At 39.0% G+C, this 14,665-nt stretch overlaps 1 protein-coding gene across 4 annotated transcripts in view; it reads right to left on the bottom strand.

The window, feature by feature from the left end:
- Window positions 1–6,338: 6,338 nt before the first annotated feature.
- PDIA4 (protein disulfide isomerase family A member 4) overlaps window positions 6,339–14,665 on the bottom strand; it is a 69,212-nt gene continuing 60,885 nt past the window's right edge. For all 4 annotated transcript variants that reach the window (XM_072153039.1, XM_072153037.1, XM_072153040.1 and 1 more), the window contains one exon: window positions 6,339–7,044. In XM_072153039.1, coding sequence (XP_072009140.1) covers window positions 6,632–7,044 — 413 coding nt within the window. In that variant the 3' untranslated portion in view covers window positions 6,339–6,631. The remainder of the gene's footprint in view (window positions 7,045–14,665) is intronic.

Below are 14,665 nucleotides of genomic sequence, written 5' to 3'. Positions count from 1 at the left end.
CTTTTGTAGTTTTTTCCAGGGCCATTTTAAATTCCCAGTCCGCCCCTGGCCATTGGGCTCCCCATAGCTGTCCCCCTCAGCTGGTGGAACAGTTTATCCTCAAAGAGGAATATAATCTTCTCAAGTATAGATTTGAGAAGGGCCCCCACAAAACCATTGTGTCTGTTAAATTGGTTGCCTCTTGTGCTCAAAAACGCCTCCACCGCCTCACATCCCTTATCATGAGGGATGGAGGAGTAGAGGGCCTCCATGTCTAAACTAGCCAAATAGGTGTTTTCATTTACTGTAATCCCTTCGATCTGTTTTAGGACATCGGTAGTGTCACAGACATAAGATGGGAGGCTCGTGACAAAAGGTCTCAAGATTTGGTCCACGTAGAGGCTAATGTTTTGAGTCAGGCTGTTAATCCCAGACACAATGGGTCGTCCCTTCAGGGGGGGAAACCCCTTATGGACTTTAGGCAAGACATAAAAGGTTGCGGTAGTGGGAAACTTTGGGAACAGTTGACTGTTGACTAATAAGGTGATCATGTAGGGCCTCATCCAGAATCCTCTTAGCTTTCTATGACCAGTGTGCTTTTAGCAGTGGGAATCATATATTACTCTGGGATGAGTTTTTCTCCCTTTGATCCCCTCTGGAATGCCGTATCCCTCCTTCCATTTTCCTATCCTGCTCCACAAGTGTACCCTTGCCTTGATACATACTGGAGCATTCACCTGGTGGTTTTTACCTCAAACCAGTTATACCTAGAGTAGTTCTAGCTTTAGATAGAGACCGAATCATATTAGCCTAGTGGTTAGAGTGCTCTGCACCTGCACTAGAACTGGCCAGTGTCTCTTTCTCATCAAATAGCTGTTAAATAAAGAATAGCTCCCATCCCTTGCATGAGACTGTGGTGGCATTGGGGAGCACATTCAGTGACCGACTGCTTCACCCCAAGTGTGAGAGGGAGCGTTATCATAAGTCCTTCCTCCCCGCTGCCATCAGGCTGTTCAACAAACAAGGCCCAAACAGAAGTAACCTGCGCCCCCCACCTAACCAGTCCCTGCAATTCCCATCCACAGACTAAACATCAAACTGACGATCATTGCTTGTCTCTTTTTTGTCTTTTTATCCCCCTTTTCTTTTTGTTCATTTATCCCTAATATTATTGTTGTCATAGTTGCTGCTGCTGTAACGCTGTGAATTTCCCCACTGTGGGACTAATAAAGGATTATCTTATCTTATCTTAAAGCCTCCCAATATTAGCTGTCAGATCCCAGTAGTTATTGACGTTCATCAGTCTGTAGTTGGGGTCGGACCTTGTTTCTTTTTAACACAAATATAGTTTAGGATGTCCTTCATGAGTAGTCTCCTTCATGAGTAGTATAATGGCTTGAAATTCCCATCTGGTTTGTACTTGCTTATAAATTGCTTGTACAGATGAATGAGGCACCTTCAGGTTTTTTGAAATTGCATGCAAGGATGAACCAGACTTTTCCTCATCCACTGGGTTGTGTAACTCAGATGTTGCCAATAATGCTTAATGATAGGATATCATCATATGGGTTGTTTTAATAGTATAAAGATATAAAAATTATCTCTCTCATAATTCTGGCATTTGACAAATATAAATAATTTTAATAATCCTAATTGACCCAAAATAGGAATAGGATTATCCTGATTTCATAAAACACAAAAAAATGGGAAACACAGAGGACGGCGCCTCGGGTGATAACACTTGGTAATGGATGATGATTCAATGTAGAATAGAGGGTGCTCACATGGTAAATTCTTGATTCATAAGCATATAAAGTAGGATTGTGTCCTGAATTTGATAAAGGGTCTGTGACCCGAAACGCGTTATTTGGACCATTTTATAGGTATATCATATATGTTTTATATATATTTTAGTTTTAATAAAATTATTTTTATGATCAAAATAATTGACGTATTTACTGGTATATTTCATATTTTGGGCAAATATTACTATTAGCGCTCCACGTGCACTTATTTTGCGAAAAATATTTTTATCTTCCTGCCTTTATCCTGATTTCATGTCAGATGTGAAAATCATGCAAACGTTTTTTTCTTTATATGCTGTATGTAAAATTCTGCTCCAAACGGTAATTTACCAATATACATCTTTTTAAGGTTCTGCACCGCTTACTTGAAATAAAAAGTAAAGCCTCCATGGTTCAGAAGTGTCTTAACTCCTCAGCCAGCCATTTCTCTCCATAAAATGGCAGAAGATGGAGGGTCATGTGATCCTAAATATCTGTGTACAAGCTCCACATCCAGGAACATAAGATTGCATTTAGTCTCTTCAAATTTAGTCTCTCTGAGCCCAATGTTGCCCCACTTTTCTATGGCTACTTTAAAAACCGGGCCAATATCTTTCCTTCTCTGTCATCCTCTCCCTTCTGCCAGAGGGCCATTTAACCGGACATGAAGAAGAAATAACTGAGGTACAATAATAAAACACCAAGCCTAGGGATTACTATTCTCTCTTATCATCTAAACTGGACACCTCACTAGACTGTACAATGTGGTCTGTAGGGAGGGTCTATATCTGGACCATTTTACCGATACTCACACAATCCTTATTCTTAAGCACCAATGGGATCTTACTATCCAAGTCATACAGATCCATCACCCTCATGACAAAAATACCTAATGAAAATTGCAATGCATCTGACCTACTATGCTGTCACAGGAGTATCCTGAAAGATAGTGTGGTGAATTTGTGTGTGGTTGTCACAGTGGGTGCTTTGCATAGTACCAACCGACTGAACATGTTTATGAGCTTAGATGTCGAAAAGGCTTTTGATAGGGTGTCCTGAATGTAGCACTTTGTTTCACTTTTTAAAAACTTTACTGGAGTCATGTATGAGAGGGTGTTGAAGGAATTGACCATAAGTGGTCTGAATAACCTTCCCAGTTGGAGATTTCAGGGGAGCCAAGCAGGGTTTCTATTTAACATTTCTTTACACCCCCTTGCATCCTCAGACACATTTGGGCTCATTTACTAAGGGTCGTGCTGCTCACTTTTGTTGGACTGTTCACCTTTTTTGGGGATTGTGCGGCTTGGATGGGTATTTAATAGGTGGGATTTTGGCGCACACAATCTGTTTTTGGCGCATTCCATGCGGCCCAAATTGGGTGACAGGGGGTGCCGTTGGACGATCCGACTGATTCGGACTGTGCACGGGATTTAACTTTCATATTCTGTCATAGGCATAAGCACTTACATGCACCTCTCTGCATGTGTTGCTTCCCTGCTCAGATCCAACAGAGTATCGGGCGCATGATCTTAGTGAATCGCGGCACAGTGCATTATTGTCGGACAATGCACTTTCGGTGAACTCCTGCAGACAGGTAAGTAAATGTGCCCCATTATCTGGCCTTACAATAAGAGACAGGGAGGTACTTGAGTTTGCCATCTCCTGATGACAGTCCGTTACCCTAGAATTTCTCTTTACAACTATGGTACATAGCAAAAATGTTACCCTGTACATTGCTGGAGATAAGGATATCCTAAATGTATAGCAGAATCATCCCCTGATGCCACGCCTACCTCTTATGATGATACATACCCATTTATATGGCTGGTTAAGTTGAGTGAAACCATGTTGAATATGTTATTTTTGTGTACATGGTATGCAGTGTTTTCTGAAAAAAAATATAAAATAAAAAATTTGACTTTGTGAATTATACATGTTAAAACATATTTGTGGACTGCAAACAAGTATTGCATGTTTTTTATTTTTGAAAATGATTCTTGATGTGTGTTGTGGCATATATAAAACTGCTCACTTTGACTCATCTATTACATATAGGAGATGTAAAGCAAGTTAATTTTTAGTGCATTTTAAACAAATTTTTACACTCTGAATCAAAAGTGCATGAAATTGCCTTCGTCTATAAACTCCTTACTGCAATTTTGCAAGTAGGGCAAGTGTCTGCTTTCAGAAAATACATGGTTTGCTGGTGTTTAGTATTCTTTATGCAGCTATTTCAGTTTTATTTGTACACGTCAAAATTGAAAAAATTGTTCTGGCCAATAATGCAACAAAATTTCTAGAAATATCCGGCAAGGAAAGGTTTAAGGGGGGCATATCAGTGTGAAGACTGTCTTAGTGCACAATCACACGACCGTAACGGTGGCCAGATCGCAGCCACAACTGAGGTCTATGGCAACTGGTCACTGAGCAGTGAGCACAATGGGGTTCATTTACTAAGGGCCCCGCGGACCGCACTTTCGTCGGACATCCTGACAATTTCTTTTTTGCACCGCTGGGACAGGGATTTAAAAGGGGTTTTTGGTGCACACGATCAGATTTCGAAGCGACACATGCAGGATATCGGGCACACGATCTTCATGAATTGCGGCAGAGTTCATCCTCGTCGGACAGTCCGGATCGGGGGATCACGCAGGGACTGGGTAAGTAAATGAGCTGGATGGAACCACATGGTTTTCAATGTAGATGGGAGGGGTGAGAAGTATTCACTTCCAATACTTTCTCTTGTGAATGTAGCCTCAAATGTAGTGAGCTGCAGAAATTTTCTATTTTCTTTGGTATTGTTCCCCAATAAAACACTGATAAGGCCAGATGAAGCACTGAACAGCAAAAACCAGCTGTTGTCTCAGTAAGGGCACCTGTTTGTCCTGCCATCGCACCTTTTACATGCAGTCTCCTGTATGTAAGTATATCATTGAATAAAACATGAAGATATTTTGAATACTGGTGAGTGCCATCTTTTTCCAATACTTTTGGACGATATCTTGTCTATAGGATAATGGAAGTAACTTCACTTGTATATAGTCAAATTTCCAGCTGTTGGAATCATAGATGTTTTATATAATTTTATGATATAAAGTACCAATTAAATACATAGAATACTGAGAGTGCGCCCATCTCTTTTTAAGATACAATACAATTATTTGAGCTGCCCCCAGTAGTATACAGCCAGCCCAGCCTGCCCCCATTGGTATCCTGCAGGGCGTGGCCATCTTTCTTGCCGGCCGGGAAGAACATGGCCGCGCCCTGCAGGATGTTACCGAAGAAAGAAGAAAGGCGCAGAAGACAGAAGAGGAGCCGCGCCATCGGGGGCGCCGGAGGGTGAGTATGTTTTTTTTTCTTTTTTAAAGTGCTGGGCTGGCTATTGACTCGTATATAAGCCGAGTTGAGGATTTTCAGAACATTTTTTGTGCTGAAAAACTCGGCTTATACACGAGTGTATACGGTAACGTTTAAACATTAAAAGTGTAGGCCACTTAACAAAAGACAAAATCACACACATATATTATGTTATATATATGTTCTATCCATGTTTGCGTGGGTTCCTCCCACACTCCAAAACATACTGGTAGATTGTTGGACCCATTTGGGACAGGGACTGATTTGAAAAGCTCTGTGCAGCACTGCATAATCCGTGTGCGCTATACAAGTGTAGGAATTGTTATTATTTGTCAGAAGGCAAGTATCATCACAATCCTTACAAAATGGAAATCCTCTATGGAAAGCAGTGTAGATATACAACACTGGAGAGAACAGACCTTCTCTCCTCAGTATAATAACTCCTGTCCTAACAAGGGCAGTGCCCCAATTATCACTCTAGCTACAAAAAAAAGAAGTCCTCACCAGTCCACATTTATCACAACTAGTTTTTTTGTGTAATAAATCAGTCATCGGCGGACCAAGTGAGATTAAAACATGAAGGGCTGGGGGCAGAGCGAATAAATCTACAGCCATCTACACATTATGAGGGCCCACCCGGGTACCTCAAGAACCCAAACATATTTCTATGGGCAGCCCTGAGCCCTGGGGAGTGCCTGGTGAAGTTTTTCAGCTTGCAGCCTAGTGCGACACCAGAACCCAGGGCCTTCAATTTATGTTCACCCCCGGCGGATAGGCCACCTCCAGCAGCCCTCCTGAATAATCTCCACTGAATGACCTCTATATTATAATAATAATCTTTATATAGGGCCATCATTATAGCACTGTGGATTTAAATGAAGTAATAAAAATGAAATAAGTAACAATTCTTTTACAATCTGGCCTGCAGCTCTATAGCACTTGCTCTTTATAACACAAGTATGTATACTTTCACTTTGTTGCACTCCCAGATTTATGCATACCCTGGATTCTATGCTGATTCTTCCCGAATTATTTCACATAAAACATGTTTTGTAAAAAATACAGTGTAAAAATGTACAAATATTTTGAAGACTGGATAAAGGAAAATGCTAATATTTGTCACAAGACTTGTTATAACATAGCTCAGAAATATTGCTAAATTCGGGCATTAATGCGCCATTGTATGGAGTTTAAGTCATTTCATTACCAATTCTTCAGTGAAGTTAATCCACAATTATTCATAGTTTATTTTGATTTTGTCATTCAAAACAATAAAAATGGAAAACTTGGAATCAATTTTTGAAAAAAAAAAAAAAATCACCAAAAATTTTCAAGATCAAAAAGGGAAGCAGAATAAGAGACATCTATACATGTTAACAAATTGATAGCAACCTGTAAAGTCAAGAATCTCAGTGAATTAAGCCACTTGTCCAGCAACTGTGTTTAATACTGGTACATAAAAGACGCCTAAAAAAAATGCTTTTTTTTTTTTTTTGCAAAAATTTGTGGATTCAAAGTTCCTCTTTCGTTTTTGACTTTGCCCTGTGTTCTTCAATAAATTTAGACAAACCTTCTAGATCTCTGTCATGACCTTCAAATTTAATTGGGTTCTGTTTTTTGTTACGTGGTGCAAAATATATAGTTGGAAATCCTTCTGCCTTGTATTTGTCATTGGGTATATCATTGGCAGTGGCATCCATCTTGGCTATAACAAGATTTGGTGTTGATCTATATTTTTTGCCCAAGTCATTGTAAACAGGTTCAAGCGATTTGCAGTGACCGCACCAAGGTGCATAAAACTCTATGAGTACATCTGAAGTTTTGTCCAATACAATCTCTTCAAAGGTTTTTGCAACCACTAATTTAACTGGACCTTTATTGTTCTTGGGTACAGGTTGGGACTTCAGAACTGGCTTGAGTTTTCCTAGGTTGCAAAACAAAAACACATATTAATATATAGACATACATACAAATATAGAAAGTACATAAAACAAAGTATGCTTTCAAGGCGTTTGAAGTTTTTACTGTCCTTGAATTCTTTGATGATGCTATAGATCAGTGATGGCAAACCTTTTAAACACTGAGTGCCCAAACTATAACCAAAACCCACGTATTTTTTTGCAAAATGGCAATGCAGCAATTTAAGCAGTAACTTATTACTCCCTGCTCTTTCACGGGTTTAAATTGTGTAGGCACCTGAGGACACCAATACAGTAGAAAGAAGGAGAAGAAGTTTGGATTATCATTGTAGCTTCCTTCTGGGGTCCTTCTTGATTCCTGTTTGGCAAACTCTACCCTGGGGTGATGGCAAGGGTGCCCATTTAGAGGGCTCTGAGTGCCACCTCTGGCACCCGTGCCATAGGTTCGCCACCACTGCTATAGATTGCTGACTGAGGTGCAATCTTTCTAGCTGCGATACTCTTCCCTGTTAGGCAGGTTTTGTGCAATGATGACTGCATGTGTTTATTTAGAGATAAACATGGTTAACAGAAGAGAATCAATGATGCCAAGCACCAGCCTTCTGTCTAGTGGTGGGATTCTTACTTAATCGTGACAGATTGATCACCAGCCCTGTCCTCATCAACACCTACACCTGTGTTAATGGAGCAGTCACTGAAACGATGTTAGCTGCTCCTTTTAAGGCAGGCCTGCAATGAAGTTAAAATGTGTTTTGGGGGAAAAAGTTCATTTTCTAAGCAAATATTGACTTTGCAATTTATTGCTGTTAAGCTGATCACGCTTTATAACATTCTGGAGTACACGCAAATTGCCATTATAAAACCTGATGCAGTAGACTTTGTAAAAATTAACATTTGTATCATTCTCAAAACTTTTGGCCATGACTGTAGATGAGGATACCTTTTTTTGTACTTGTGATGTCACCTCATTGTATACTGCATCAACAAAGGATAGCTGCAGTTGTTGAATTTTTGGAGAAGGATGAATGTGTTTTGGATGAGCAAAAACGGTTTGTTATTGATCTTTTAAGGTTTGGATTAGTAAAGAATTATTTTTGATTTGAAGGAATATTTTTGATGGAAATGGGGGCAATATTTGTCCCCTGTTACGCCAATCTGCAAATGGCCACTTGGGAAAATACACATTTTTGACAATAATCCGTTTAGGGAGTACCTAAAACTTCATAAAAGGTACATTGATGACGTGATAATATTATGACAGGGCTCTCATAAACTGTTCTAGGAGTTTATAATGAATATAAAGGTTTCCAACCTATCCTTTGCTTCTTATAGTAAATCCAATATTCATTTCTTGTACTTAGAAATAATTAAAGAGAATAATATACTGTACACCAAAACTTATTTTAAAGAAACAGATTGCAACAGATTCATTGAGTATGGAAGCTGTCACTTCACTCTGTGGTTAAGAAACACTCCTAAGGGACAGTTCAAACGAATTAAAAGAAATTGTACAAAAAAGGAAGACTATGAAAGACAAGTTACGCTATGAAAGGGGAGGTTCTTAGAAAGAAACATAGATTGAGGATATTAATAATGCACAGAGGGAACTAGAAGAAGAACAGAACAACAGAAATAGAAGACCATAACACAACAAAAAAATGAAAACAAAGAAACCATGGAGAGGGAAAATAAAATCACTAGTTTACAGATTAAACTAGCGATTCACATAAAGTGAGGAAAGTTAAAGAAAAATTGGCACATTTTACAACATGACCAGGTTATAGGGCATTTTCTGACGGAACCAAAAATTATTCACCCGAAGTCTAAAAGCCTCACATAGTACATAGTAGTATTAGTAATAATGCTTATTCCACCGGTACAGCACACAAAGGTTTCTATAGGTGCTCACAGTGTAAGGCATGTAGGAGTGTTGGTGAGTCACGAACTGGCAGCATTTGCAGTTTCACATCGTCCAATAATTCACAGGTATTTGACATAAAGCACTTTGTGACTTGAGATTCTAGCAAGGTGATATATATGATTATCTTTGCTTCTGGCCTAAATACATCGGAAGGACCATAAGAAAATTTAAATAATGAACATTTTAGGAACATCAGAAAGGGAAAATTGGATCATTCCCCATCTGATGATTATGCTAAACATCATCAAAAGAACCCCAAAAGCGCCTCCTTTTTCAGTATTAAACAAGTGTCCCCACACTGGAGAGGGGAGGATTTATTGAAAAAAATGAAACCTGAGAGAATCCTTTTGGATTTTCAAAATTAAAAACCTTAGTCCCATTGGGTCTCAATGCTGACTTCAAAATTAAATTCTTTCTATAAAAGCAAAGCACTTTATTTTCTATCATAGCACTTTATTAAAGCACTTTATCTCTCATTGTTCCTTCCCTCCACAGCGATAATACATGTCATTATTAAGGGTGGAATTATTTGTAACGAATTATCAATATGTTATTTTTAAGTGATGTAATAATATTAATGTAATATTGGCTATATTAGAGTTAAGTATTATCATTTTTTTTTAAAATTGTACTGATATTGCTGCTACCAATTAGAATGTAACGCCCTTGAAGAAGCCTTGCCGGCGAAACCCTGGGTTGGGCAGATAGGAAAGCTAGCATCCCGTTATGTGAATTTGTGATATGCGCATTTTTAATGGACTCTTGTGAGTATAATGAACTGAAATAAATTTTAACTTTATTGGAACGTACCACACCATCTGCCTGCATATTTTCTTTCAGCTACAAATATAATTAAAGAAGGAGAATGAGAGTGCGATGGTGCTAGACTGAATGGTGACATACTTTCAGCAGGAGAAACTGAAGATTGGTGCTGTTCATTGATGTTTTAAGATGGAATAACGAGGGAGAAGAAGAATATTTGGAGCTCCAGTCATAGTGAAATTATTTTCTCTATTTCTGTGGACTTTTTCCAAAGACTGTGTGGACCGGTCTTATACCGTGAGTAGCTCCTTAGGGGGCAAGCTGTGCACCACGAACAATTGTGTTTCTGTGCAATTAGAATGTACATGCTTTTATAGAAGTCAGGAATGATTACATGTCGGTAAGCCCCCGAAGGAAGCCATCCAGGCGAAACTCTGAGTTTGGCAAGAAAACCGAGCGTGCAAACTCTTTTAATGCAGAAGGCCTTTTTTGTACACAAGTTTTGTGAGCATTTCAAATTTTAAAAAAACAACTCTTTAATGGTTAAAACCCTGTTGCACTATTGCAATCTACTTTCTTTTTGAGAGTAAAGCTGGTGTGGCCCAGAGAGAGAGAAACTGAACTAGGAGCGGAGAGGTACGGTTCCCGAGTCGGAAGATCTTGTACTCACACCGGAACCAATCACGAGACTAACGAGCGATCCCATCAAGATGAACCCAAAGTACCCAAAAAAAAACCCAAAACATATATTTGGTATTGCAGCATCCATAACAATTTATGGACCCGCTCGGTGAATGCTGTTAAAATGCCAAAAATGTTTTTTTTTTCATCAAATCCCTTCACTAAAAAGTGATTAAAAAGTTGTGTGGCAACATGGTACCACTGAAAAGATCAATTTATCTCACAAAAAAAAAAAAATTAGCTTTTCTTCAGTAAAATTGTAAAAATATATTAATATAGTAAAAAAAATATATAAATAATCATAGTGATCCACAGAATAAAGATAACAACATATTTATGGTGGGGTGGGGGGAACATTCCAAAGAAAAGATGTAAAAAAAAAAATCTGAAAACCACAATTGATGGTTTTCTTTTCCTCCATGCAATTATGGAGTTAGTAAAATCTCATCAATAAGCTGATAAAGCATTTGTGCATCTTATCTTGTAGAAAATAAACCCTAATATGTCTAAATTGCCAAAAAAAAAAATTAATTGTTTAGCTTATAAAAAGCGACAATGCAAATCTGCTCTGAATGGCACACCTTCCCTTTAAGCCCTTAAGGACGCAGGGTTTTTTCGCTGATTTCTTGCTCTCTACCTTCAAAAATCCATAACTTTTTCATTTTTCCGTGAACAGAGCTGTGTGAGGGCTAATTTTATGAGTAACAAATTTTCTCCCAGTCTGAAGTTCAGCCTTTAATTTTGGAGAATTTACCTTTTTAAAAATTTGGTTTTTATAGTTTTTTTTTCCAGCCAATGTTTGCTTTTTATAGTATTCCCATCTTGGCATTTAAATTTAATTGAATTCATTTGCCATATGTAAACATTTCTTCAATTGGATGTTATTAAAAAAAATGTTCCTGTGTGAAGATAATTTCTCATAAATGTCGCCATGTTGTCTCTTAGAAACGAGATGGCTTCCTCGGATATGACCACCCCACACTCTGGCAGCTGGGGGCAGAGCTGTGCTATTGAGCTCTGCCTGACCTCCTGGATTCAGCGATCATTACCACAGGACGGCTGTAGGACATGCAGTAACTCCCGGACATTTCATATACAAAAACCTTTTGCTTCTTTGGGCAATCCCTCCAGCAGAGGTGGCAATATCCAAGGACACAGTCTTGTTTCTAAGAGACCATATCACTACATTTATGAGAAACTCTCTTCACACAGGTAAAAACATTTAATAACATCGAATTCCAAATCCTAGGTTAAATAGCGCCACCATCCCTGCTAGAATCTTCTCCATCAGAACAGCAACTTCCATTCAAGTGCAAGTTATCTGCAGAAAAAAGCCTGTACCCCAATGAAAATTAACCCAAGTGCTTAAGCAACTCAAATCATGTTGCTCTACACCAACATTTGAACCATGCATAACAACCAGGGCTCCAGCTCTTTTCTTTGTGTAGTGCATGATGCTTATGCAATATTCCAGAGGCTACTACCTTGGATGTCATTCCCCTAAGCTTTGAACATAGTCAGTTGAGGAGCCTTAAGAAGAATTTTAAAAGGATTAAGCCAGAGAGCCAAAAGATAATGGGGGACTGGCTATTCTCATTTTCTGGCAGCACAAGCACAGCAGTTAAGAGGATTGGCGCAGGGCTTGGAGGGAGTAGGTCCCAGTGATGGCATGCCATCACCAATTGCAGCAGTTGAAGCAGGGAAAACAGGAACAACTAGTGGATTAAGATGCTCGACTTTGGCTCTGTTATCTAAGACCTCGTCCAAGATTAAAAGTTTGTTGGGAATTCAGGGTCACAGTGAATATTTCCCTATTTGGCATAATCCGCAGCTCCCTGAGATGTTCAGGCTGAAAGGGTCCTTCAAAGCTGCAGGAAACCTATCACTTGCGCAATTTTATAAATTTCTCCAATTACGACATGCATATTTAACCCCTTAAGGACGCAGCCATTTTGCAGGTTAAGGCTCAGCCCGATTTTTTGGATTCTGACCTGCGTCGCTTTATATGGTTATAACTTTTGAACACTGTTACTTATCAAAACGATTCTGAGATTGTTTTTTCCCCACATGTTGTACTTCATTTTAGTGGTAAATTTTGGCTGATAAGTTTTGCGTTTATTTACAAAAAAAAAGAAAATATGATAAATTTTTTGAAAAATTTGCCATTTTCGAAATTCAAAATCATTGCGTTTCCAGGCAGATAGATTTACCACCTAAATAAGTTGCTGAATAACATTTCCCATTTGTCTACTTTACATTTTCATAATTTTTGATATGTCTGGATAATTTATTTTGATGTCACGCGGCTTACAAAAAGAATATCGCTTTTCCGGATTTTCAGAATTGACTATTTTGGGGATAAATACAGTTTGGAATGAAATTTTACATATTTAGCATCAAAACCCCCGTATATAACCAACCCATTTTCAAATCTGCACCCCTCAAGCTATCAGAAACAGCTTTTACGAAGATTGTTAACCCCTTGAGATCTTCATAGTAATTGAATCAAAATGGAGGTGAAATTTAGAATGGTCAAATTGTTCCCTTATACGTTCATTTAGCACTAAAATTTACACATTTCCAAAATATAAAAAGAGAAAACCCACCATACAATTTGTTCTGCAATTTCTCCTGAGTACAAAGACCCCCCACATGTGGCCGTTACTTGTTTTATGGGCGCACAGCGAGACGCAGAAGGGAAGGAGCGCCCTGCAGCTGCCAGGATTTTAGTTTCCTCATTGGCCCCTTTTGAAGGCTATAAAATTTTCGCTTTTGCGTTATTAGGGCCATGTGATGCCATTTTTTTTGCGCGATGAGATGCTTTTTCCATTGTTACCATTTTGGGGTTGGTATCACCTATTGTTGAAAATTTAGGAACTTTTTTTGAGGGCAGGAGTAGAAAAGCATCAATTCTGTACTGGATTTTTTACTCTTTTTTTTTTTTGGTGTTCACCGTATAGACTAATAATCATGTTATCTTTATTCTATGGGTCGATACGATTACGGGGATACCAGACTTGAATATATTTTCTTACGTTTTACTAAATTTGTCAAACAAAACCCTAATGTGGGGAAAAATCTATCATTTATGTATTGCCGTCTTCCAAGTGGCATAACATTGTTACTTTTTTGGCTACGGAGCTGGTTGATGGCTTGTTTTTTGCGGGACATGTTGTACTTTGCACCAGTATCATGTCGGAGTACACATGGTTTTTTGATCGCATTTTATAGCATTTTTTGTGGGATTGAATAGCTAAAAATCATAATTTTTGGAAGGTTTATAGCAGGTTTTTTTTACGGCGTTTATCGTGGGGGTTCAATAATGATTTACTTTTATTCTACGGGTTGTTACGGACGCGGTGATACTATATATGTGGGGTTTGTATTATGATTTAGACTTTTTTTTTAGTTATATGTCTCTTTATATGTTTTGGGGGTTTTGGGCATTTTTAGTGATTTATTACTTTATTTTTTTATTGAATAACATTTTTTTTTTTACTTTTTCACTTTTATACCATGGTACATGAACAAGAAATCCTCTGATTGCTTGTTCATGATAATATTCTGCAATACTCATGTATTGCAGAGTATTATCAGTGTCAGCCTATACACTTGCATAGGCTGGCACTGTGCCAGTAAGATGACGTCACAGACGCCATCTTACTGGCAATTCTTGCAGGTAACTCTGGGGTCCAGATCGGACCCCAGAGTTACTATAGCAACGATCGGCGCACCCCGAAAACGGTTCGGGGGGCCGATCGTGGGGGAAAGACCCCCCAGATACATGTTAGATGCATTTAACGGGTTAAGCACCCGCGATCGGAGACAACTCCGATCGCGGGTGTTACACTGGGGTGCCGGCTATCAGTCACAGCCGGCACCCCGTCTTTCCCGATGCCGGTTCGGCTCAGATCTTGAGCCAAACCGGCATCAGCTCAGCGTCCGATATATCGGACGCTGAGCGCTAAGTCACTGAGCTCAGCGTCCGATATATCGGACGCTGAGCGGGAAGAGGTTAAAGACGGTCAGAGATGGAGGTATCCAAAACTCAAGTCACTGCGCATTAAAACTAGCAGTGGGAGGGGGTTCGATTAGGGGAATTATATCTAATATTTACTCTAGTCTCCTGGAGGAGTGTTTGAAAGGATATCCCCTCACTATAAAGGGAAAATGGTAAGCAGATCTAGGGAAAATCTCAGACTCCCAATGAGAAGAGATTTTAGAGGGGATACCATTGTTATCTCCATCAGAGACCCAGCGCT

Source organism: Engystomops pustulosus, chromosome 5, assembly GCF_040894005.1.
Source record: "Engystomops pustulosus chromosome 5, aEngPut4.maternal, whole genome shotgun sequence".
Taxonomy (NCBI): Eukaryota; Metazoa; Chordata; class Amphibia; order Anura; family Leptodactylidae; genus Engystomops; species Engystomops pustulosus.
Note: the sequence above shows the minus strand (reverse complement) of the source record. Positions and strands in the feature narration are given on the sequence as shown.